The following is a 26,314-nucleotide window of genomic DNA, read 5'->3' as shown; positions in this document are numbered from 1 at the left end:
TATATATACTTATAAAGGAAGTATTTTTTTTTTCTTTCATCACATTTATTTGAAACTCTCGTTCATTTTTTCTTTCACCACATTCATTTAAAACTCCCATGACTTTTCAATTTCTTTCTAATAATGATTATAACTTGGTTAATAAGGTTAAATAAATATAAAACCTAAAGTGTAATCATATATAAACTAAATTTCAATATTAAAAGAATATATTTTCTTCTATTTATAAAGTTATGTTTTTAACTTATAACATATTATACTTAATTTATTAGGTCTAATATGTTGTTGTATGTAAACCATTATCATTTTAAAGCTATAACTTTTGAACAATTTGTATAAAATACTTAAATTGTTAATTTAAATATAACCTTATAGGGTCAACTTAAATATAAATTTTAGTTCAACTTAAACAACCCAAAGATTATTTTGAAAATAGTTAAAAATGATAAATTGTAGTGTCTTTCTAATAATTATTATAAGTTGGTTAATAAGGTTAAATAAGTATAAAACCTAAAGTGTAATCATAAATAAACTAAATTTCAAGATTAAAATAATATTTTTACTTCTACTTTTAACGTTATGTGTTTAACTTTTAACATATTATACTTAATTTTTTAGATTTAATATGTTGTTGTATGTAAATCATTATCAGTTTAAAGCTACAACTTTTGAATAGTTTGGACAAAATACTTAAATTGTTAATTTAAATATAACATTACAAGGTCAACTTCAATATAAATTCCAGTTCCACTTAAAATACCCAAAGAATATTTTGTGAATAGTTAAAAGTGATAAATTTTAGTGCTAAATGCAAAAAACTAAATTATAATATCAATTTAACTAAATATTTCCTAAAGATATTTTTATATTCGTTAAAAGTTTTCAAATAAGTTGCTTAAAATAACTTACAATAACAATAGCTAAAAATAACTTTATATAAATGATTATATAGTTACCTTTAAAATTAAAAAAAAATTGTTTGATGTTTTAAATAATTACAATGATAGAAATTAAAACGTTAAACAAATAAATATTAAAAAATTAATTAACAATAGCAACAACTATACATAACACTAAACCATATATTATATTTAGTTTTATTCATGAGTAACCCGCGACTAGAGGTCAATCAAAAGATTGAGATTATGCAGATTTAATAGATGTATATATTATCATATAATTCAAAATAATCAATATATTATATTAACTTAATATACAAATTATTATATCAAATTTAACAACATTATTGTTATATTAAGAAAAACATATGTTTGTAAATATTTCAGATATATAGATGCTTATGCGTAACGCGCAGGCATTTGCCTAGTATATATATAAAACAGACTAACAGTTCCACACGACATATAACTAACTAAACTAGTCTAGTGGCCTAATTGAATACTACAGGGTAACTATGTCTTAACATATAGAGGATATATACTGCAATACATAATATAGTGAGAAAACTCAGCCGGATAATTACTTAGATGACTGACAGTTATATGGGTGATTCTACAGCCAATCCAACTGGTGGGTAACACGCCTAGTAAATATTAACCTCTAATTTTATAACTTATTAATAATCTCCATGACAATCCGGTAATGAAAGTTAGATCTTTCTTTAATCCAAATGAATACTGAGAGTTCTATCAAATAAGATCATCCAAACAAGACAATTTGGAAACAAGACCATTTCAACATGTAGCATTTCTGAAATCCAACATCCAATCCAACATGATCATTCTAGACACCTCTCCCATAAATAAATAAATCAACATTATGACTAAAATCACTGATAAATATTATTATACATTCATAACAACGACTATAAATATAAATATAAGTTATTCTTAAAGTGATATAAGTGTAGCTTAACTTACAAAGATTTTTCTGACAAAAGTCTGGAAAGCTGTGGATAGAACTCCGATGTGACATCGCTAATTTCACGGCCATAAAAAACTGATTTATTTATGCTTATTTAAAATCGGAGTATCATTTTTAAAGAATAATATTGCGGAATTTGTTCTAAAAAATATGATAATGATATTATCAAAACATTTCTAAATAAATGTATTTTATTTATATTAAAAATGTTGAGTTGTCATTATCAATATATTAAAAGGAAATAATAAAGGCCTTACAAACATTCGTTATTCTACTATCCTATAATCCATAAATCTCTCATCAATCATCACATATGTGCTCTCATGCCACTACCTATGATACAAGAAACTAAGTGGGTCAGGCTTGAGAGCCTTGTGAGCACATAAGATTTTCAACCCACGATATCATATTCTTTTAATTATATATTTTCATCAAAACATTCAACTCGATTACCATTTCCCGTTATCCTCACTTTATGTCCCTAAAACATCTAGTTTATACAAAATTATTGTATATTTTCTTTTGATTTCAACACTGGTCCAAGTACTAGGATAACCACAAAACATATGTAATAATACTAATCGGGTATACTCAAAAATCTATGTGATAATATTTCTCGTTAATACTCATTTTCTATTGAATCATGCACTTCAACACGTTAATGTTGAACTTTTACCTCAATTTTCCAAGGACAATAGCAACATCTTCGTAGTAGCTAGTCTTGCCTTGGCTAGACCACAAAACACAAATTTGCTTGAACTTTGATACCCTCATTTCACACACGCACACATATGTTCCAAATCAGAAACTTTGATGCGTGTCTGCGCATATAAAAAAGAAATACAAAGATCTATCTGAGGGGTGTGTGTATGTATTCCTTATCGCATCATTCCTAATTTTGCAATGGATAGAAAGAAACAGAAGAATAAAGAGAACAAATGGATTAAGGTTTCAAACAACCAATAGAAGGAAGAAAAAAATGAGTATTAATAAGAAAGGTTATAAAGTTTGTTAGTTTTTTGCATTGTGTATATACTTTTTTCTAAATTCCATAACTTAAAAGTTGAATATATAACGTTGTATAAAAAGAAATGAAAAAAATACACTCATTGAAAAAACATACCATTTTTAATATATTGATAAAAGGATTATTGCGAAGTTTAGGCGAATTAACGAAAAAGTCCCAATATTTTGACGAATTAACGAAAAAAGCCAGAAAAACGGTTAAATCTGCGAAACTGGCCACAATGGGTTATTCTGAAGTTTTAGCCGGTATTCTGTCATTTTTTATAAACAAAATTGAATTTGGGATTAAACTGTAAAGTGACCTAAAATATTAGGACATTATTGGAGATTTCCCAATTATGAAAATATATGTATTTTTTGAAATGTTATTCTTTAAATAGATAATGTAAGATTAAGGGTAAAATATATACAAAATAAAGATAGTGACTAAATTTGAACGAAAAAACAGGTGACTAAACATGTAAAAAAATTAGTGACTCGACGTATAAATAGAAATGGAAATATACAATAGTCGGAAATGATGATTTTTTTTTAACAATATGAAGAATTTCAATAATAGGTCGAGCATAAAAATAAGTTTAGTCAGAGAATATATACAAAACTTAAAGTTAGTTATCCTTACAAGTCGTTAGTTATATCGTCACTTAATGCATTTTGTGGATTGGAGGATAATTTTTTTCACAAACAATATATTTCTGTTTTGAGTTTAATATTGTTAGGAATAAGCAATAATAAATACACACACATAAAAACATAATATTTAACATGATTCGATCAATATAACTTATGTTTATACTTCATATAGTATGAGGAAATATTATTAATCACAAGTTTGAAAATGATAGTAGAGTTCACACCCTAACTGTTTATATAGACAAAGTTCAAAAGATAACACTAACTAGAATATAGACAGGTCCAATTACATATATCAATGTTTTTAGGTGTAACGACCCCCAATCTACTCCAAACACTTATCATGTTGATATCGAATGATCAGTTGTTTTGTTTTGTTTTGCTTTTTTGTTTTTTTAACTTTGTCCGTTGAATCAATATCCATTTGAGGTTGCCAATTCTCAGGTCACAATTAACAAATTATTTTAGGCTACTCGATATGATCAACATCGTTCAAAGGGTCACATCAACATAAATCTTTGTCTTCTCCACAATATCATTAATGGGGATGATGTTTACAAAAAACGTTGTTAAGGAAGAAGAAAAGCATAGGGAAGAAACGCATCGAAGGATGTTACGTTGGCAACGGGAAACAACGAGAAACGAGAGGACAGGTCCAATTACATATATCAAAGTTCAAAAGATAACACTAACTATTTGCTGAGTTGTGACTTTTTCAAAAAAAAAAAAAAAAAAAAAAAAAAAAAAAAAAAAAAAAAAGATAACACTAACTAGAATATGGACAGGTCCAATTACATATATCAACGTTTTTAGATGTAATGACCCTTAGTCTACTCCAAACACTTATCATGTCGATATCGAATGATGATGAAACGACCCAAGAATACGACCCAAAAATTTCGTTTTTCAACATAACCAAAACCATAATCTGAGTGTCATATCATAAACCATACATGATGTATCTCAAAATCATAATAAAAACACTATGCGGAAAACTGTATCATATCCGTATGTAAAAATTAAGAACCAATCAACTCCCAGGATAAAAGCTGAAGCTGTGGTGTGTGCGATGCCATCATCCCGAGCTCCTCTCTCTACAAGCGGAAGTACCTGAAACAAAGCTGAAACTGTAAGCACGAAGCTTAGTGAGCTCCCCCAAACTACCACATACCATACAATACATATAAATCACATACTGGGCCTGGCCCACTGCATCAGACCGAGGTCTGGAACTAGCTGCATCGGACCGAAGTCCGGAACTGACCGGGACCTTGTCCCCTGCATCGGACCAAAGTCCGGAACTAACTGCATCGGACCGAAGTCCGGAACTGACTACATCGGACCAAAGTCCGAAACTAACTGCATCGGACCGAAGTCCGGAACTGACTACATCGGACCAAAGTCCGGAACTAACTGCATCGGACCGAAGTCCGGAACTGACTGCATTGGACTGAAGTCCGGAACACATAACACAAATACGCTTGAATCACAAAGACGTCAAGCCAGCTAGCTACTACATCAAACTAAAGACCAGACTACTGATAACTACACGGGCCGGCATTGTGGCCGTAGACCCGATCCTACTGAAGGGAGACTCACCTCGTGAACTGGCTGCTGAGTGAATAGCTCTGAGGGCTAACTGCTGCTGCTCCGGTATCTCCCCGGCTACAAGGCCATAAACGTACTCAATCAAATACTAAACACTGCACTGGGTAAAATGACTCTTTTACCCCAGGTCAAAGTCAACTCTTGGACAAAGTCAACCCATAGTTGACCTGACTCGCCGAGTTGGGCCGCCAACTCGCCGAGTCCCTATTCTCACTCCTCGACTTAACTCGCTGCTACTCGTCGAGTATGGCCTCGACTCGACGAGTACTCTCCTGATCCAAGAACTCAGAAAATCTTCATCCGACTCGCCGAGTCCTATGAACAACTCGACGAGTTGTTCTTGAGCTTAAGAAGATTGCCTTGGACTCGCCGAGTTGTATGAACAACTCGCCGAGTCCCTCCATCACTGAGTCTACCCTCAACTCGCTGAGTCCACTCTCTAACTCACAGGATCCACTCGACACTGATAAAATGAAGGAATCGGGGACTCGCGACCCAACTCGCCGAGTCGTTCTTCCCGACTTGCCGAGTTGCCGCCATGCAACTGATTTTTACTCGATTTTGTTTGAATCCAACGCATACAATTGATAGATCTGAGTCCATTAAGCTGATTTACCACGTAAAGTTTCCAACTTTACGTGCACAACCTCATGAATAAGGGAAATAAGGCTAAAGGATGCATAAAATGGGTAGATCTATGATTAATATGCAAAGTAACTCCAAAAAGACAGTAGATCTGGGCTCTACAACACCCCATCATTCAGATCTAAAGATATCTCGACTTATTAAGGCATTCATGCAAACATAAGGCTTGGAACAAGCATCAACTAGCTCTTAGGAGAGCCCTAATGGAAGTTTAAAGCATATAACAAGAGGGAACTCCGAAAATACCTCAAATAACTCAGATTTGCCCTTGGATCTTTGCACTCCAACTCTTCTCCTTGCTTCTTTCTTCTTCTCCTTCTTCACACCTTCACAAAATGGCACAAAACACTTAGCTCACACAAGGGTGAATTAGGGTTCTTTCTCACAGTGTTCTCAGGGTGAGGGAGGCGAGAATGGGGCTAAAAGGTGGTTTAAATAGTGGGCAACCCGGGGATTTAGGGTTTCACCCAGACGGATGGACTCGCCGAGTCCCCGGCTCACGCGTGCTCGCAGCCGCGACCCTACTCGGCGAGTCAGGCTATGAACTCGCCGAGTCCCTCTTGCAAAACTCACAACAATTACCAATGAATTAACATACCGGGAACGGGTCGTTACAGATGAGTTGTTTTGTTTTGTTTTGCTTTTTTGTTTTTTTAACTTTGTCGGTTGAATCAATATCCATTTGAGGTTGTCAATTATCAAGTCACAATTAACAAATTATTTTAGGCTACTTGGTATGATCAACGTCGCTCAAAGGGCCACATCAACATAAATCTTTGTCTTCTCCACAATACCATTAATGGGGATGATGTTTACAAAAAACGTTGTTAAGGAAGAAGAAAAGCATAAGGAAGAAACGCATCGAAGGATGTTACGTTGGCAACGGGAAACAATGAGAAACCAGAGGACAGGTCCAATTACATATATCAAAGTTCAAAAGATAACACTAACTATTTGCTGAGTTGTGACTTTTTCAAAAAAAAAAAAAAAAAAAAAAAAAGATAACACTAACTAGAGTATGGACAGGTCCAATTACATATATCAACGTTTTTAGATGTAACGACCCTCAGTCTACTCCAAACACTAATCATGTCGATATCGAATGATGAGTTGTTTCGTTTTGTTTTGCTTTTTTTTTTTTTTACTTTGTCGGTTGAATCAATATCCATTTGAGGTTGCCAATTCTCAAGTCACCATTAACAAATTATTTTAGGCTACTCGGTATGATCAACGTCGTTCAAAGGGCCACATCAATATAAATCTTTGTCTTCTCCACAATACCATTAATGGGGATGGTGTTTACAAAAATCATTGTTAAGGAAGAAGAAAAGCATAGGGAAGAAAGGCGTTGAAGGATGTTAAGTTGGCAACGGAATACAACAAAAATCAGAGGAGATGTTCAGCCGTTATCAGGGTTTTATGAAGCTTCAACGTCGACAAAAACTGCCCTTAAGAGATCGACCTGTACCCATTACTCTTACAAATCAATCAAATCTATGGTATAATGTTTTATATTATAAAAAACGACTTTGCTAGGATTAGTATGACTGTTTTTGTGAAAATGTTGATCACTTGTCATTTTTCCCGTAATTCATTTTTGATATTTTAGTTATCTCAATTCAAAAATATGGATGTCATAATTATTTATAATGATTTTAGAAGCACCAAAATCCTTTTTGACCAGAGTAATCCCCTACCAACAATTGCTAGCTTGTGACAGAAGTGAAACCCTAACCTACCAAATTCTTCTCGTTACAACGGTACAACCCCTCCGAAAAATTGCCAGTAAACTATAGTCGTCATCGCAGATCGGTATAGTAGAACAAAGATTTGAATCGACAAAAGGCCCTCTCAAGATTGAAGGTCGTTGGTTCACTTTAAAGGAAGATGAACGGCGGCCCATCTGGTTTCAGTATGTATTTGCTACCAATTTCTTTGAAATTCCCTTTCTTATTGCTAATTTTAATCGGTTGTTTATAATTCTTTTGCTGATTGATCAGATAATGCTCCGATCACTAGAGCCTTTGTCATTGCGTGTTGTGTGTTCACGATCGTGTTTGGGATCCAAGGTCGCTCAAACAAGCTCGGATTGTCTTATCAGGTGTGGATTCTTTTTGTTCTTAACGCTTAAATGTACCAGTATCAATTTACAGTTCTAAGGGACTTAGGAGTATTTTGTGATCGACTATACTGATCACCCTTTGTCCAAATTTATGATTTCAGTTCTACTTCTTCCTTCTTCCCTGAATACTTGCCGCACAAGATGGGCATTTTGGTGAACACATACAGAAAAACTAGCAAAACCCTGATTCTAACATATAATCATAGTTCTATCTCCTAACATAGATCAACTAGGGGAATAGATGATAGTAATCTCTAATCTGACATGACAATATGACATAGAATGATGAAATATTTCAAGTTGAGAAATTGTAAGGAAAGATTGCTCTCCCACATAAACAGTTTGGAGTGCTGAAACCTCATAATTAAATAAGCCTTTAGAGGTAATTGTTGATCTATATTTGTTTTTTTTTTTTCCCATGACAGGATATCTGGAAGAAGCTTCAATTATGGAAACTGATTGTTTCAACTTTTACATTTTCATCTACACCAGAGCTCATGTTTGGTGCTTATCTTCTATACTACTTTCGAGTGTTTGAGAGACAAATTGGTTCTAACAAATATGCTGTGAGTATTTTCTCAACCCATTAATTAACATACTTGAATTTTATTCCACTGTAACAACCAAATCTTTGTCTGCAGGTGTTTGTCTCCTTCTCTATAATTGTGTCTTCACTGCTACAGCTTTTTGGCCAAGCATTTCTTAATGGTAAGCTACTTAGTGTGCTTCATTTTATGATTACTACAAGAGTTTCTTTTGGTATCCTACCTTGCATTTTTTTATTTATTTTATGCAGATCCAACTTTGAGTGTGCTTACATCTGGACCCTATGGCCTTATATTCTCTTCCTTTGTTCCATTCTATTTTGACATTCCTGTTTCAACACGGTTTCGTGTGAATGCTCTAAGTTTCTCAGACAAATCTTTCATTTATTTAGCTGGTCTTCAGGTAGTTATAATATAAAAATAAGCTTTTTTAACTTATAGGCTATTGAAAATATTATCTTCATTATACTTATTTTAAATGATGCAGCTTCTATTATCATCTTGGAAAAGATCCCTAGTTCCAGGTCTATGTGGCATCCTTGCTGGCACTTTATATCGTTTAAATGTACTACGCATCCGCAGGCTTAAGGTTATTACTTTTTCATTCTTGCTGTTAATCTTGAAAAGGAAAACATTAAATAAAAAGGATTAACCATTTGTTTTACAAATATTCTTTTGGTGTTTTGATAATTTCAGTTCCCAGAGTTGATAGCCTCCTTTTTCTCAAGGCTTTCTTTGCCATCTGTGGGGAGTGCATCACCTGCTCCACCACCTAGAAATGGTCCATCCTTTGCAGCTCGTCAAGTTGAGGTAATCAGGAAAATTTATGTCAGTTTCCATTTTTGCACTCTATCTGTTTGATAAAATGCCTCAGAAAGTGTTTTAGAACTAAATGATGAGGTTGTGATTATGATGCTTAATTTCAGGGTAATTATCGTGCCCCAGTATCATCTACCCCTGAGCCACCGGAGGATTCAATTGAAACATTGGTTTCCATGGGATTTGATAGGAATTCAGCCAGACAAGCTCTTGTTCATGCCAGAAACGACATCAATGCTGCTACAAATATTCTTCTTGAGTCACAAGTTCATTAATCACATTCACAGGTGAATATTGAGTTATTCATATATATCTTTTTTATCATATGTATATATATTATAGATACAAATGTAGTTGGTTGATGCTAAAAGTTTTTGAAAATTGCTATTTTCCAGATATTCTCTATGCTCCAGTTTTGAGTTGAAGATAATAGGATAATCTGCTCTTCTCGCAAACTTGTTTATGGTGCTTTGCTCAAAGTTTAGTTTCGTTTTATTTACTGTCATGTTTTTTTTTTTATTTACTAATGATAGAGATGTGTATACTCGTGAAACTAGAATCATGTAGGGTCAATTATCGGACACTAGAAAATGCGGTTTGACAAATTTTTTTTTTATCAATGGGACCAAAAATTGTAATATTTTGTCCCTCCTAAAAAGGTGGTTGCTTTAGATCTCTTGTTTGTGTCTAAAAGACGTGAATGCTCTCTTTGAAAATAGTCCTAAAAGATTCTCTTCTGTAACAAAAGTTAATGTTGAATTGTGAGGTATATAATATATTGATGTATTTTGGTTTTGTTATCAATATGGGTATAGCTAGTCTATATCTTTTATTCATAATAGCAAGAGAATCTATACTTGTTTTCTTAACTTGAAATGTTTAAACTGCTTAGAGTTTAATGTTAACGTTGTTGAAGAGAATGTGAGTATGTTATAATGTATAAGGATATACAAGTTTGTTGTGGTGTTGTTTTTATAATTTAAAAAAAAAAGTGTATTACGGTTAAGTAGTAAAGTAAATAATGCAATAATTATTATTTTTTTTATGATAAATTATATAAATACAGTTATTATTGGGTAAAAAATACATTCGCAATATGATTTTTTTTTTGTACTTTATTGTTGGTAAATTATATAAATACTGTTATTACGGTGATTGGTGTTTTGTTTTGTAATTGGATTATATTTTGTTTTTTCCAGAATTTTTGCAAACTTATAGGGGTAAAATACTAAAATTTCTTGAATTTTATAGGTTTTATTAAAAGGTGTGTATGTACTTCTAATTCATGAAATTTATCTATAAATCTTTTTTTTTTCTGTAAACCTATTTTGATTCAAAATACTCTTTTTTATTATTATTATTATTATTATTATTATTATTATTATTATTATTATTATTATTAAATAATTAATTCGATTTGATTTTTTTTAACTGTAACTTTAATAATAAAAAATTAATTTGATGTTTTGTTTTCTTCTATTAATTATGGGTGAGACTCATGTATTACATGAGTTTATTTAAAAAATAATAAATATGAAATTTTAACAATTTGAAAATTTTGAATTTATAAGAAAAATGAGAAATTTTTTGAATTATTAAAATTAATGATGCTTTAATATATTGAATACATTACATATATACACTATTTTTAATAAATACCTTCCATGTATATTACGTTACATATTAAATGTTAAATTTTAATTTAATAAAATGAAAAATACAATAAAATGTCATGTGCCCAAATGAATGAGAAGATGACATGTGGCAAAAAAAGTCTTCATTTATTAGAGTAGATACGTGTATATAATACGAATGATCGATTGAATTTATTCGAAAATTTCATGTCTTATATCTTTGTCTAATTCAATATTTCTACAACGATTGAAAAATCCTACTTCGACCATGCACTTATGAACGAAATTTCAAATGAATAACCATATAGGTCACTCATAAAAATGTAGAAGGAACACATAAAAATGTAAAAGCAGATGGACATTGTGGATTCCGAATAGTAGTTGTTGCTCTTGGTTTTAGTGAAGACTATGGGCGTCTTTGACAAAACTAGCTGGTAGCGGGTAGCAAGTAACTTTTGATTTTGGAGGTTTTTGTTTAAACTAAAAGCTAAACGTTCATGTCGCCGAACGAGACTTTTTCTTTTTAACTAACGTTTTCTTTAAAGCTAGAAGCTAGAAGCTCCCAAAAGCTGCATGTCGAACACGCCCTATATTAAAAGGTGTCGTATGTACCTCTAATTCATGAAATTTCTTCATGTATCATTCTTTAGTTTTTTTTTTTGTCATTTTGTTGTCTTTAAACCTATTTTGATTCAAAATAATCTTTTTTTTTTCTTCTTCTTCTTCTTATTATTATTATTATTATTATTATTATTATTATTATTATTATTATTATTAATTTGATTTGATGTCTTTTTAACTTTAATAATAAAGAAATTATTTTGATGTTTTGTTTTCTTCTATTAATACGTGTATAATACGCTCGATCGATTGAATTCATTCGAAAATTCCATATATCATATCTTTGTCTAAATCAATATTTCTACAACGATTGAAAGACCCTACTTTGACCATGCACTTATGAACGAAATTTCAAGTGAATTTCAACCATATATGTCACACATAAAAATGTAAAAGGAACACATAAAAATGTAAAATGAGATGACCACTATGGATTTCGGATAGTAGTTGTTGCTCTTTGTTTTATTGAAGACTATTGGCATCAAATTCGGACGGACTTATACAAAGAGTTATTGATGCACATTAATGATTAACGAATGGTTTTTGAAAATGGCATAAATAGTTAAATACCATTAGTAAAGCATTGACTTGCTATAGAACACTTGCAATTCAAAAATATTAGATGATTATGTCTTATACTGATATTCTAATTGCTAATAAGTATGGTGTTATTGTTCATTTCTTAAGCAAAGATGAATCTTCAACGTCTTTCCCATTTTGGATTGGTCCATAAGATTTCTCAAATCATCCAATTATAAATATTGCCCTCTTTAGCTCTTGGTATTATGTTAAGGGTGATTTACAAGAGGGTCATCCAATGGCTAATGTTTCTTGGTTGTGGAATATGCACAAATCAACACGTTTTACTGGATGACAAACATTGTATCACGTTCAATTAAATGTTTGCGTTCCACCATATAGACCATGTAATAATCGTCATATTGAAAGAGTTAATGTATCATATAATTAATAAAATGTAAATTCTAATTTGTTAAATAATAACATCGTATGCTTACGTTGTATCATGCTCGATTGAATGCTTACTTTCGACTATAAATTTAATTTGTTTAATAATAACAAAAGATTAAAAAAAAGACCAAGAAATTAACAAAAAGACAAAGAGATGGTAGAAAAGGAAATTAGGGGTACACACACAAACAAAAAAAAATTGTGTATAAGAAAATGTAAAGTGTAAACCCAACGTAAAGCTTGTAGAAGTATAGGGTGACAATTGCCAAACAAAGCAATATTTTAGGTATGTTGGGGTTTGAATTAGGGACGAGCATATGACCCGTTGGACCGGACCGGACCGGAAAAAAACCGGGACCGGACCCGGACCGGACCAGATATACATATTAATGGACCGGTTTTCGGGTTTTGTTTTTATCACTAATCGGGTTTCGGGTTTGGACCGGACCGTACCCGGAATACGGGATTTAACCCGGACCGGACCGGAAATTTTTTTCTCCTTAGAATATATAGATAAGGATATTGAATTATTAGTTAATGTTATATATAACATTATGTATAAAACTTGATGTTTTTATTTTAACATTGTTTATAAATCTTGATCAACGTTTGTTCCTATCACTTTACAAGAAAGAATGTATCTAGCATGCTATTTTTTGTTCAAACATGCAAAAAAAAAATTTAAGAACATGTAAATTTTTTTTATAAGAACATGCAGTTTTTTATAAATAATGTTGTTTTTTGTTGTTTTTTACACAAAAAAATTGTTAAAATGCAGTTTTTTATTAGCAATGTTGTTTCTTTTTTTGTTAAAACATGCATTTTTTTAATAAAAAGTGTAGTTTTTATGCTAAATAGTGTAATTTTTATTTGTTCCAAATGTTAATAAGGTTTGTATTTTTTTTGTAGACACCTCATTTGCACATGATCTAAGTAAAGTCCCGCATTATACCAATTTCAAAGCCTAGTTCGGTCCAAAACCCGAAACCCGGTTTAATACCCGAGACCGGACCGGACCGAACCCCAACCCGATACATCCAAAAACGGTCCGGTTTTCGGGTAAGAAAATTCACAATTTTTGGTCTTCGGGTTTTCGGTTTTCGGGCCGGTCTGGTCCGGGTTTGGCCCGTTGCTCATCCCTAGTTTGAATATTCACCTCCTATATGGAATTTTGTACATCAAACTCTCATCGCATGAATATCAATTGTTGAATACTAACAATATTTTAAACGTATTATGGTTTGACCAAAAGATCTTAGAACCGTATACGCTTGAAATCATAATGACCCTTCTTTATTCACATGATTTTATTTCGACTTTATTTCACACGCATGTATGTTTTGATTATAAGAAACAAACTGAATAAACCATTGGACTAGGTAGACAAGTGATTGACCAAATTGTTTTTTTTAAAGAAAATGATATATCTTTTATTAGTCCTTATGACCGGGTTTACAGGTCTATCGGTTAAGTCGATTCATAAATGCACAAAAAGATTCAGTGAAAGGTCAACTTAATGTGTAAACCTGGAAAATTTTTGTTTCAAGGACATATACAAATAATAATAATAATAATAATAATAATAATAATAATAATAATAATAAAATTAATGATTAAAGTGAGAAAAAAGGCATAGTTTGAATATTCCATTTTTTTTTTCGTTATGATTGACAATTTGGTCACCCAAGTAATCTCGGTTTTATGATAGTCGTTGATTCTTAAAATTGGAAACCTCGATTAGGAAAAGCATTTGGGAAAGAAATGTAAGTCTTAATTAAGATTCAGTTTCACAGTAAAATAGTCCATGAGACGGAATTTTGAGAGCTTTGTCATATATCATTTTGAGACCACATGTACATGGACTAACTGCATGAAATAGCAACCAACTTTCCCAAAATAAGCAACATTACACACTTTATTCTTTACCCACATTAGCAATTCAGACAAAACTAACATCTTTAACATACATACTTGTTGTACACACATGACATGACACATCTATCAATTTTTCAGTATTGAGACAAGATTTAAGACATGGGCTCACGAGATGTCCACCTATCTTCATACCTCCCATACGAGAAACTATTGGAAGGAAGTCCCGTGAAATGAAGCGGGTCTGGTTCAATCCCGTAATCAGTCAACGGTCTATTTTCAAGAACTTCATCATGTTCAGCCACAAAGTCCGGAATCTCAATCGATCCTCTCTTCATATCCTCCCACAGATACTGCAACCTACTCACATACTTCACCTTCCAATATAACCTGCCAAAAGGGAACAATAAACTTTATCAGTGTCAGGTGTCAGTGACAGTGATAGAGAGACAGAGTGACACTTACCCTCCGCTTAAGAGGAAGCGGCCGAGGGTGGCCATAAGGAGCCTGGAGCGGATTCCGGGATGAACAAAGTAGAGAACTTGAAGGCGGTCCTTAAAGTCTGAAGGAAGCTCTTCGTAGATCCATCTCAAGATGGTGATTCCGGGGTTGTTGTATTCATTTCTAACGGTGGAATGCATGTAGACAATGCAAAACGGGCCTTGTGGCAATTCTGTGGAGATTTTGTATATTATGTACTTCTTTAGCCATTCGCCATGGATCACTGGGGCTGGAGTTTATAAGTTAACAAACATACAATAGTAAGTGTAGCAAGAGGCGCATTCACGATGAAGTTAAAAAGAATATGACATTCAGATTCGGTGTAAGAGAAAGAGACACATTCAAGAAAGCAGAAAAACTTTTTTTTTTCAAACTCTACAGGATTTGGTGTTCCTGAAACATAGCAAGGCTTTTTGATAACCATGGGATTTAACTTTTAAGACTATTCACATGAGCAAGAAAGGTGAAAAGGAAGTAAGTATTCATAACTTCGTACAAATTTCTATGTCGAATAATGGCACAAATACAAATTTGTATATCGAATTCTACTTTGTCGAACAATTTTAGGACATAATAGGGTTCATTCAAATCACAAAAAGGTAGATTGTAACTTTAAAAGACCTATTGTGGAAGCTGAATGAGATAAAATCATAATCATAATCCCCAATCCCAAACCACTAACTGAAACTACATATCGACAGATGTAAATCCTGATAGAAATTAAATTATTCAATCGTTATCCCTTACAATTAGCACAAAAGTTAACAGAGTATGATAATACCAGGGAAGTATTTGCCAACGATTCGAAATATGCGATTGCCGGATTTATCAGAAGTAGATTCAAGGCGAAAGAATTGCAAAGCATCAAGAGCTGGGAACTCGTCGTCGTTATAGGCAAGATCGGAAGGGCAGTCGTGCCAGTTCTCTTCGGTGGTGGCTTCAGATGATGTAAGTGGTCGTGGGTCTATGCCGTGACGATCCGACGGCACTACCACTACCTTGAATTCTTCCCGAGTCGCCATATTTATCTCTCAAATTCCCTTCTCATTCTCCTTACTCGGCTTTCAATGGTGTTAATTGAGGAGAAAGGAGGATAAAGCAAAAAAGCCCTGTTAGAAGGGTCAGTCAAAAGGAGCGAGTGTCTCCCCATTTTTCTTGTTAAGGACAATTACGCGAACAGTCCCTGTTGTTTAGAATGAAGTACATGTTTGGTCCTTAAATTTTTTTTAACCCGGATCATCCTCACATTTTAATTTTGTAACCTACCTAATCTTGTGCTAACAATCCATCGATTTCTTCTATTAGACATCCCATGTGCCTTACACGTTGGGGGTATATTTGTCCTATATTTTCAACAATTTCAAATACATTAAAGCAGATTCTCATTGCAAATACTTTTTTCCGCCTTGAGACTTTATCCAACTAAAACTGAGAATTCATGCCAATTCAAAACAACCTTTTACAGCAAGTTGGAGGTTCGTTAATTTCAACAATTCTAACCTTACATTGATTGTGGGACATTAAATACGTATGTAAATTGGTTTTCTCATGCTTTGTATATACGTCTATTAGCTTATATTTACAAACAAAGTACCCAAAACGCGAACATCATGATCAGAATTCAAAGCAAACAAAACAACCCAAAATTCAAATCGTTGAATGGTCTTAGAAAATGATAGTAGAATTCCCTAACGTCTTCACCAATATACCCAAGTTCATCCATTGTCTCGTCATTGTCGTGAATGGAAAAGGTATACATGTCTATTAAATCAACATAATGTTGCTTGCCTTTGATATACCTTCTTCCATGAAACTATGTGAACTCGCCACCATGGTATAATCAAACAGAGAATATTGTAGGATGTCTAGATGTAGGTTGAAGGGAAAGATGAATGCTTTAAGTTAGCTTTACCTTATTAACATATTGGATAGAAGAAAATGATGTCTATTAAGGGAAACTCTTGACTGATTAATAACCGAGGGAAAATATCAATACTTACCTTATCTATTACCAACACCGGTCTCGTCCATGGTAGCATGTATCCTCCAAGGCACATCGTCGTCTTTAAGTGTAGAGTTTTCTCAATCAAGGGCTTTCAATCGGTGTTTGTGAGTGTTTTTAGTGTCTGATCATGTTGAGTGTTATCGTTATAAATGGTTATAAATGATTCAGCTTCATATTGACAGTAATACAAGCACAATGTAAAATGACAAAAATACCCCTATCATGCAAGACACATTGGGTGTCTAACAGAGGAAAATGATAGAATGTTAGCACAAGAACGAAACGAGTTACAAAATTAAAATGAGAATGGTCCGAATTAAAAATAAAAACTTCTAAAAAAAATAAAAAAATAAGTCGGGGACCAAATGTTTCAATCCTTAACCACAAAGACCTTTCGCGTAATTTTATCATTCTTTAATTTTCCTCGTTATTAGTGTGCAACAACACAAACCAAGCCAAAATACACCAGCCACTTCTCACAAAAACAATAAACAAAGGCCGCTGATTCTTCTAAAGGATTATATCAACCAAACTAACACTTTGATTGTATTAGAGAAATTCAGTATCACAAAAACTCTAACAATTGACCTACCTCTATACATGATCAACGCATACATATATAGATCTAGAATTCATATTGGATTACAATTCCTAAACAAAGAATTAGGAAACTTTCCATATAACACGTATCTTGGACAGCACTCCAAAACACCGATGGGTCGACCCGCGACATTAAGCCCATGGTCTCAACCCATTCGACCAGCAATCACCCCCTGAATGGTTGAGACGGCAACTCGCACACACCGAGTAACGATCTCATTTCACCGAACCTTACTCGCGCTAAGGCTTTTGTTAGGGGATCCGCTACTTGTTCTTTTCCCACCACGTGTTCGACTTCAACTTGCTCGTTTTCCACATGCTCTCGAATGAAGTGGAAACGAGTGTGAATATGTTTGCTCCTCCCGTAAAACACCGGATTTTTAGACAACGCGATCGCCAACTTGTTGTCTATATGAATCAACACCTTCTGTTTCTCTAATCCGGTGACCTCCGCGAGCAACTCCCTTAGCCAAATTGCTTGGCATGCTGCTGAAGTAGCTGCCATGAACTCGGCTTCACACGAAGATAAAGCAACAGTTTCTTGCTTTTGCGAGCACCACATAATAGGGGATTTACCAAGAAAGAAAATGTGACCAGTAGTACTCCGACCATCATCCATGTCTACATTATGACTACTATCACTATAACCCAAAAGTTTCAACTCGTCACACTTTTCATATTTAATTCCAAGCGAAATTGTACCACGAAGGTAACGAAGAATTTGCTTGATCGCGCGAGCATGAGATTCTCTCGGGCTTTGCATATAACGACTTACTACCCCGACCGAGTAAGATAAGTCTGGACGAGTGTGAAGGAGGTAGCGTAAGCATCCAACTATCCTTCTGTAATTAGTGGCTTCAACTTCTGGTTCATTCTCGGCTTTCGATAATTTTAGTCCCGGTTCCATTGGACATTGAGTGGCATTGCATTCTTCCATCCCGGCTTCTTTTAAAATTTTCATTGCATATCCCTCTTGCTTTATAGTGACACAACCCTTTTCTTGAGAAACCTCAATGCCCAAGTAATAAGTCAACAAGCCAAGATCTGACATTTCAAACTTTGACGACATCATGTTTTTGAATTGGCTTGTTATTTCATGACACGTTCCCGTTACGAATAAGTCATCTACGTACACTGCCACAATGATATATTCTCCTTTTGAAGCCTTTTTATAAACCGCCGTTTCTTGCAAACATCGTTTAAAACCCATTCCTCGTAAGATGCCATCAAGTTTAATGTTCCACGCCCTTGGTGCTTGTCTTAGACCATATAAAGCTTTCGCTAACTTGTAAACTTTTTCTTCTTCTCCTTCAACCAAACTAACACTTTGATTGTATTAGAGAAATTCAGTATCACAAAAACTCTAACAATTGACCTACCTCTATACATGATCAACGCATACATATATAGATCTAGAATTCATATTGGATTACAATTCCTAAACAAAGAATTAGGAAACTTTCCATATAACGCGTATCTTGGACAGCACTCCAAAACACCGATGGGTCGACCCGCGACATTAAGCCCATGGTCTCAACCCATTCGACCAACATCTTCCACATAAGGATTTTGATAAATTCACTGAAACTATAACAGTATTAACAACTATACCCTTTTCAAATTTGTAATGTATTTTCGTGTTTTATGGATCCTAATTATCCGTGACCCCATTACTTCCGGTTATACCAAAAAACATTCCATAGATAGTTTATACCCTTTGTTTTTCTCATTGGTGCTTATTTAAACAATCATATTTTTCCTTTTTGACATTTCACCCCTCATTTTAATTCTTATTTTATTTTTCTTCTTTAGTGATTTTTTTAATCATCAGCACTTGTTTTTTTAAGAGCTTATAAACACACTATGATAAAACTATTATACAGTAAACTACTTAACAAGAAAAAACAACACCCCTTCAAACTCATACATATCAAATTAAATCACAATAAATATTGTCTATCAAATATATTCAAACTTCTTATATGATATAACTATACACATTATTAATTTCAACTATTCCATGTTATTTTGGGCTTTTAGTTTAACCACTATTTTGTTATTATTAATAAATATTCTCACTTGATTAGTTGTTCAAATGTTTGTTATTCGGATTTAACGGAAACCAAACCAATTAAATCGACTCATTTAAAACCGAAAACGATTAAATCAAACCTTATTTGGTTCGGCTCAGTTAATATATTGGAAGTCAAAAAATCAATCAAACCAAATGGAACAAATTGATAATTGATTAAACCGGCCGAATAACATCCCTAATCATAATCAAGAAAATTAATTTTTTTTTATATTCAGAATAAACAAAATCATAGTCGTTAATATTTACAAGAATCATAATCTTTTTAAAAAAGGGCCGTTGATATAAAAAATAACCAAAAAAAAAGAATAAAAAATACTAAAATGAGGGGTGAAATGTTATAATAAAATAAAATATGTTGGTTTAAATAAAGAGAGTAGATGAAAAGAGGGTAACAAAGTATAAACTATCCATTAAATGTTTTTTTGGTGGAATTGGCCGAATAATTAGATACCAAAATAAAAACAACACATATTTAAATGTGGGCATAGTTGTCATATATTTATGATTTAAGTGGATTTATCAAAATGCCCGGTGGAAGAATCAACTCCCATAAACAAAGTAGGAGGTTCGTATAATAATTGTTTTAGATCTTTCCACAAGGTGCCGTACTTGCAAGTATTTATTTTTAAAAGATTGGATAAAGCTAAAATAACGGTTTTCAGAAATAGAAACAGTTAAAACTTGACTCCATTTAACACTCTTATACATTCAAATTAAATCAAAATGGTCAAAGTAACAGTAGTAAAATCACCAACAGTTTCTATGACATGCATAAAAGTTAAAATCTCTCGTTTCTATTGCAATCTTGCTAGTTGTTTTAACTTTTAATGTAAAGTTCACTAGTTGCCCTTTCTAAGGTTTCATGGAAAAGATAAAGACTAACATCCTTCAATTTCCATCTAAAGAGTTTGATTATAGCATAATTTACACACTACTACTACTGCACAACACAAGGATTCCAGCAAACAGTATTTCATTACAGCAAATTATGAAGAGGGTCTTCTGGTTTTACAGGATTTTCAAAAGCCATAATGTGTTCCTTAAAATGAGTTGCAGCTTCTTCTCTCTCTTCTACCTCCCCACACTTGTCCAGCACAACTGCCATCAAGTAATATGCTTCCGCTGCCAGCTCATGATACTGAATTTTTTTTTTTAAAAAATCAGCACAACTTCAATACATTCAATATTTGGTACAACATAAATGAATTAACTAACCTCCAAAGCTTCAAGTCCTTCACAAGCTTGTCTTAAAGAATCAAGAACAATATCAGGATCTTCAGAAACTGAAAAAAGAAAAACATAAAGACATTCTTATATATATAAATTATTACATGAGAATAAAGATAAACAGAAAAACATTATAAAAAAAAAAAACCTGAAATGCTGGAGTCTGATAAGTAACATTTTGCCTCTAAGATGTAGGCCCGAGATCGAAGCTCCAAACCACCTTGACCAAGTATGATTGGAAAAGCACCATGGATAAGATTTAAAGCTCTTTTTGCATGCCTTGATCCAAGTAAAAGCCATAATTCTGCTAGTGTTAAAGTGGCTGAGCCTCTCAAAAGATCCAAATTAAACGATTCACAAAATGATAAGCTTGCCAAAGCATATTGAATTCCCAAAACAGCATTTCCAGATCTCTGCAGAATCATAACAAGGAAAAAATTACAACAAAAATCATCATTCATGAATTGAGATTTCATACATCATATTCTTACCTTGTGGATTTCAGCAAGCAAGAGGAGAACAGTTGCATTCTCTACATGCATATTGAATTTGTAACATGTGCAGAAGAGAGAATGTGCTATGGAAGCTGCCTGCATCACAAGTTGCATAATTAATATAGCAACATACTTTTATTTCTTTACCAATATGTTAAATATTGCTATTATAAGTAGGTTGCTATTATGGGTAAGATATAAAGCATATTGCCTATTATTGGTAATGAGAGTATAAAAAAATACCTGACTAAATTGGTTAGCAGCAAGCAATGTCCGAGCACAACGAAGGCTTGCTTCAGTCTTGAGATCCATGTCTACTCCAGCTACACAAGAAGCCAATACTCCAAGTTCATCACATATTTGTTGAGCTAATTTCAGATGCCCCCTACAAGATGATTCCCATATAATATTATATATAATTAAAAAAAACAAATTTTGATTGACAAAAAAGATGTATAAAAAGAGATCATCATATTCATACCGGTGTAAAGCTCGTTCATGGAGCAGCTGCAGCTTAACTGGCAAGATTCCAGACTTTGAAACAGACAAAAACTTTGCTTCTGCTATTTTAAGTGCTACAAAGGCTTCTGTAGATAGAATGTAATTGTGTTTGTATATTAGAAATCTAAAAATGATAGAAATTTCAAGTGTGGTGGAAATTGGAATTACCTTTGTACCCTTTGTAGACAGCTAAATGTTGGATGAGTTTCCCGTATGCCAAAGCAAGATCAGCTGAACTGTACCAACTGTAAAGGATATAATTCATCTATTGACAAAATTACATAAAAGGACATAATAATAATAATGATGATGAAACTTTCTTCAATTATCATTACCTTGATGAGTCAGCAAAGCAGGTCGCAAAAAGCAGAGCATTTGATCTTGCAAGTGAAGCACTGAGGAACACAAATTTGGTCATAAAGCATTAATAGAAATTTATTTTACACAAATTGTAGTTTTGAAAATCAATAAAAGTACCTTCCATATAGCTCCCAAGATGTTATACGAATTAAATAGGAAGAACCTACAAGCTGTAGTACAGATCCAGGAACAGAACTTGATTGTAACCATGGATAAAATGTGTCAAAATTGTCCTCAGATCCATTTTCTTGAGGAAACACCAACAAAGTTGTTGGCTTTCTTTGATTCTTAAGCCATGAAGTACTTAAAGCACCATCAATTGTCATTACCGAGTTTTCATTCTCAAAATGGTGGATCAATTGAGCACTTGATCTAAGTTTCTAAAGTAGTAAGAAAAAGAAAGTATCAATAAAAGTTTAAAATAGAATTTTGGGAAGTTTAATTTAACAATTTAAGATATAAATTACCTTGCAAACATTAGTTGGACTAGTTCTGAGCTGAATAGAAGCTTTTGGACCGAAAGAAAGCAGAGGTCTTTGAACATGCTGCAATCAGAATTAGGGTTTGTTAGGTTGGATGGAATAGAATGACAAAGGAATGGAATGGAATCAACCATTCCATTCCATTCCTTCCCTGATTCTATCTGTTACCTACCGTTAAATCAAATTTAGCCATTGCCAAATGATTGGAAGCCACGAGGCGCTTTAGTTTTAAGGAATCTGCTCTTTTTAAAGATCTTCTAAGAAGCACAAATAACTGTTGTTGAACAGACAATGATGTGCCTATATTTGTCACATGTGAATCTGATGCTCCCATAATTCCAGTCATGTTTGATATACCAACTTCAGATAACAGGCTACAAATGGCTGTTAATGTGTAGGCAAGACATGTGTCATCACTATGCTGCAAAATGTATGCAATAATAAATAAATATACATGGAACAAATATATAAAAAAAATCATTTAGTTACCAAATAATATAGAACAAACATAAAAAGTATACCTGCTGACACACACGCACTGCTTCAGTCAAAACCTGAACAGCAAGAACAAGATTCACCAGATTATGTTTCTTTCTATATTTAGTCAAAAAGTCAACACCTATATAAAAAAATATCTACCTCAAGAGCTAGCTTAGGGTGACCTAAATGAAAATGTGCCATTCCTAAAGATAATAAAGCAATTTCATATCTTCCATTACTGGTGCAACCAAATGATGTGGGAACAAAATCAGATCCCTCCATTCCTGCACTACAGTGTCAATAATCAAGTATTAATTACTTCAAAAAAATAAATTAATAAATAAATAATAATCTAGAGCTCATTGGGTTGGTTTGTAATTTTGAGTTTTAGGCTTTACAGATACCTATAATCAAAATAACGATGAAGATTCTCTAATGCAGCTGGATAATCATCGTGATAAAGGCTATTCAGATATCGCAAAAAGTGGACCTGTAAAAGTTTAATATAAATTAATGAATTGACTGGTGACTTACAGATTTGACTTAGATGAAATGGATATATATATATATATATATATATATATATATATATATATATATATATATATATATATATATATATATATATATATATAGATTACAAATTACAAAGTAACATACACGATGCAACTCTGGGGCTACTTTTTGGAGAAGCTTTAAAACAGATTCAAAGGCACTCATAGGAAAAGAGCTTCCAAGCCTATCAAAACACAAATTTATACATCAAGTATTTTTAGTAAAATAAAATCTATAAAATAGCTTACTTTTCAATCATGTCTGCTTGCTCTGATAAGTATCCTTGTATCTGCCAGTTTGTACGTTGTAGGATTACATCAGAGGATTCAATATTTGGTAGTGCAGAGGTTGGGGAGCTCATATATGGGCTACCTTCTGGACTTCTGTGACTATGTTTGACTTTTTGACCACGGGAAACCGTAATATCTGCATTTATAAAATGTGTCTTTAGTCCATCTGGTACTATTATATGATATAACAAAAAAAAAAGTTTACCTTCGATTAGACTAAAGAGTGCTTTTGATGAATGATTATGAAAAGGAACCCTTTTTCTTGATTCAAGTTCTTCTGTAAAGTTTTGGAGTACAAAGTTTTCCAAATCCATGTTTTCATATTCTAATGGTGCCTCTGGATCATTACTAGGATCATCCAAATGAGTCATTTCATATGGAGGACAGTTTGAGAATGCTTCTTTGTAATATGTCTTTATATTTGTTAAAAGATGGCACATGCCCTGCATGTAAAGAATGAGAAAAACAGAAACGTTTATTAACTAGATTTACTTTTTTACAAAACTAAGGGGAAAAGAAAAAGCATACCTCAAATGACAAAATATTAAAGGCAAGCAAGCAACGACGAATATACATTCCAAGGTTGCTATTTGGATCCAAATTTATTTGGTCATCATCAACAATGCTTGTTTCAGGACCCGCAAGGATGCCTATAACCATTACATCAAAATCTCTTAGACCATAATATATGTGATGATGAGGATGGGGAGGGCATTTACGTCTTTTGCACATAAAAGAGATCAGAGCGAGTCTAGTTGTGTGAGACAAACAATTGTATTTTTTTGTCTAGTTGACATCAGTCTCAGTCCCAGTCCAATGAATACAAAACACTATACAGTCTGTCATGTCATGTCATGTCAAGTTATAGAGAAAAAAGTTGCTCACCTCGTAACTCATTGAAAAAGGTAAAGAGGTCATCAGGTGATGATAATGAAGACAGCCTACTGGTTACATGATCACTTAGCCAATTATCTAATAATCCACCAAATTCCTTGAGTAGCTTCAAGAATTCATCCAATGTTGGCTCCAAGATATCATCACATGACTTCAAAGCAGATAGGGAAAGTAAACATATTGAGAAACACAACTTTAACAGAAGATGTTAATCTTATTAATGTGATTTGAAATCATAATTATCATTTTTTGAGTGTCTAAGTAAACGAATTTTGATTTTGATTTTCTATTTGTTTACTGTTAAAATAGTAAGTTAGTAACATTTTGGTTGATCAGGTAAGGAGTTATGTAAGATTACCTAACTATCCTTGGTTTTAAGGGGCAGATAATCTAATTTTTACTCAGTCACAATAATCACTTTGACAAAGCACATCTAAGCACCCTCAAAAGCCCTAGTTTATATGAGCCTTTTGGTTTTCAGTTTTGTCCGATATTAAATGAATCATTCTGGTAATCTGGTTACTACTACATCCTTTACTGTGGTTAATTTGTTCTAACTTTTATAGAAGATCAACTACTAATACTGAGTTTTTTTAGATCATTTTTCCATAATATTCTGTGAAAAAAATGATTTTAGGGATAACTTGTGGTGATCTACGTATCAGAAAGACAAAGATTTCCTTAAATTTCTATATGTATAAAACTGAAGAAAAATGAAGAAAGATTATACCTTTGTAAGTGCAATTAAGAACGATCCAAGACGATTATGCTGGGAAATTGAGGCGAAAGGGAATGGTACTGAAAACTGACCGGAAGGAGCATAGACCTGAAGAAGTATACAGATCGATACTTTGTGGGGTGTGATTACAAACCCGCTTTGTGGCTTCACAATCCCTGTCATTTCTGCAACTACAAAACCCTTTTCGCAAAGAGAAAATGCAATTAAAAAGAAGTATCAAGTCAAAGGATTTACGAATTCAGGTGTCGATATGCAAGAAAACAGAACGACTACACAGAAGCCGGAAAGATAAAAGGCATACGAATGGTTACTGGGTGCTGCTGCTGTTCGTCGGCGTTCAGGTCAGTAGGAGTGAGGAATAACAATGTGCGAGGGAAACCTGTGTTTGGAAAAGGAACGCCGTCGTTTCGGTTTTGTTAATGGTTGCAGGAATGTTTACCAATTTTACATTTCAAATTTTCAATATTTTAAGTAATTTATTGTTGTTGTACCAGTGGTCGTGGCATACAGTAAATAGAAAAAGCTTTACAATGCTATGAATTTATTGATTATTAAGTTTAAACCTGTGTAAGCCATGGTTAAAAAAAACATTATTCATTAAAAATCGTAATAACTAATCTAACTGATAAGTGATAATGAACAAACTTAGATTGGTAAAAATCATCTAAACCTAAATATTTTTCTTCATCTCTCCTGACTATAGAAGTTACATT

General features: G+C 33.1%; 3 protein-coding genes across 6 annotated transcripts; 1 reads left to right on the top strand and 2 right to left on the bottom strand.

Annotated features, from left to right (window-relative positions):
- Window positions 1–7,456: 7,456 nt before the first annotated feature.
- Window positions 7,457–10,086, top strand: LOC111879424 (rhomboid-like protein 20). The gene is made up of 9 exons (XM_023875881.3): window positions 7,457–7,708; window positions 7,797–7,897; window positions 8,344–8,484; window positions 8,560–8,626; window positions 8,715–8,866; window positions 8,951–9,052; window positions 9,160–9,273; window positions 9,390–9,569; window positions 9,678–10,086. Exons 1-8 carry the CDS (start codon window positions 7,684–7,686, stop codon window positions 9,555–9,557), a joined length of 870 nt encoding a protein of 289 aa, XP_023731649.1. The 5' UTR covers window positions 7,457–7,683; the 3' UTR covers window positions 9,558–9,569; window positions 9,678–10,086.
- A 4,307-nt stretch (window positions 10,087–14,393) lies between these two features.
- Window positions 14,394–16,003, bottom strand: LOC111879405 (uncharacterized). The gene is made up of 3 exons (XM_023875865.3): window positions 15,661–16,003; window positions 14,844–15,108; window positions 14,394–14,768 (listed from the first exon to the last, which is right to left on the bottom strand). Exons 1-3 carry the CDS (start codon window positions 15,899–15,901, stop codon window positions 14,534–14,536), a joined length of 741 nt encoding a protein of 246 aa, XP_023731633.1. The 5' UTR covers window positions 15,902–16,003; the 3' UTR covers window positions 14,394–14,533.
- Window positions 16,004–20,355: 4,352 nt separating this feature from the next.
- Window positions 20,356–26,056, bottom strand: LOC111879443 (anaphase-promoting complex subunit 5). 4 transcript variants are annotated; one of them, XM_023875908.3, is made up of 21 exons: window positions 25,903–26,056; window positions 25,593–25,781; window positions 24,854–25,013; window positions 24,497–24,618; window positions 24,174–24,411; window positions 23,927–24,104; window positions 23,784–23,862; window positions 23,528–23,613; window positions 23,283–23,412; window positions 23,165–23,197; window positions 22,816–23,064; window positions 22,629–22,706; window positions 22,279–22,541; window positions 22,137–22,196; window positions 21,970–22,046; window positions 21,782–21,887; window positions 21,544–21,685; window positions 21,298–21,396; window positions 20,955–21,219; window positions 20,795–20,862; window positions 20,356–20,717 (listed from the first exon to the last, which is right to left on the bottom strand). In XM_023875908.3, exons 2-21 carry the CDS (start codon window positions 25,761–25,763, stop codon window positions 20,556–20,558), a joined length of 2,766 nt encoding a protein of 921 aa, XP_023731676.1. In that variant the 5' UTR covers window positions 25,764–25,781; window positions 25,903–26,056; the 3' UTR covers window positions 20,356–20,555. The 4 variants fall into 4 exon arrangements, with proteins under 4 accessions (XP_023731676.1, XP_023731679.1, XP_052623376.1 ...); XM_023875911.3 differs by having other exon boundaries at window positions 21,970–22,037; XM_052767416.1 differs by having other exon boundaries at window positions 25,593–25,771; window positions 25,903–26,037.
- Between the last annotated feature and the right edge of the window lie 258 nt (window positions 26,057–26,314).

This window comes from Lactuca sativa, chromosome 9 (assembly GCF_002870075.4).
Source record: "Lactuca sativa cultivar Salinas chromosome 9, Lsat_Salinas_v11, whole genome shotgun sequence".
Classification (NCBI taxonomy): domain Eukaryota; kingdom Viridiplantae; phylum Streptophyta; class Magnoliopsida; order Asterales; family Asteraceae; genus Lactuca; species Lactuca sativa.
This window is presented reverse-complemented; position numbering and strand designations above follow the sequence as displayed.

What these genes read in the sequence shown, in the direction of transcription:
- LOC111879424 (XM_023875881.3), top strand. Translation starts at nt 7,684, where the DNA reads ATGAACGGCGGCCCATCTGGTTTCA. An exon ending in AGCTCGGATTGTCTTATCAG is followed by an intron (nt 7,898 to 8,343) that starts GTGTGGATTCTT and finishes TTCCCATGACAG; the next exon opens with GATATCTGGAAGAAGCTTCA. An exon ending in TACGCATCCGCAGGCTTAAG is followed by an intron (nt 9,053 to 9,159) that starts GTTATTACTTTT and finishes TGATAATTTCAG; the next exon opens with TTCCCAGAGTTGATAGCCTC.
- LOC111879405 (XM_023875865.3), bottom strand. Translation starts at nt 15,901, where the DNA reads ATGGCGACTCGGGAAGAATTCAAGGTAGTGGTAGTGCCGTCGGATCGT. An exon ending in CGTTGGCAAATACTTCCCTG is followed by an intron (nt 15,109 to 15,660) that starts GTATTATCATAC and finishes TATAAACTCCAG; the next exon opens with CCCCAGTGATCCATGGCGAA. An exon ending in CGCTTCCTCTTAAGCGGAGG is followed by an intron (nt 14,769 to 14,843) that starts GTAAGTGTCACT and finishes CCCTTTTGGCAG; the next exon opens with GTTATATTGGAAGGTGAAGT.
- LOC111879443 (XM_023875908.3), bottom strand. Translation starts at nt 25,763, where the DNA reads ATGACAGGGATTGTGAAGCCACAAAGCGGGTTTGTAATCACACCCCAC. An exon ending in CATCGTTATTTTGATTATAG is followed by an intron (nt 23,413 to 23,527) that starts GTATCTGTAAAG and finishes TTGACACTGTAG; the next exon opens with TGCAGGAATGGAGGGATCTG. An exon ending in CAGTGCGTGTGTGTCAGCAG is followed by an intron (nt 23,065 to 23,164) that starts GTATACTTTTTA and finishes TACATTTTGCAG; the next exon opens with CATAGTGATGACACATGTCT.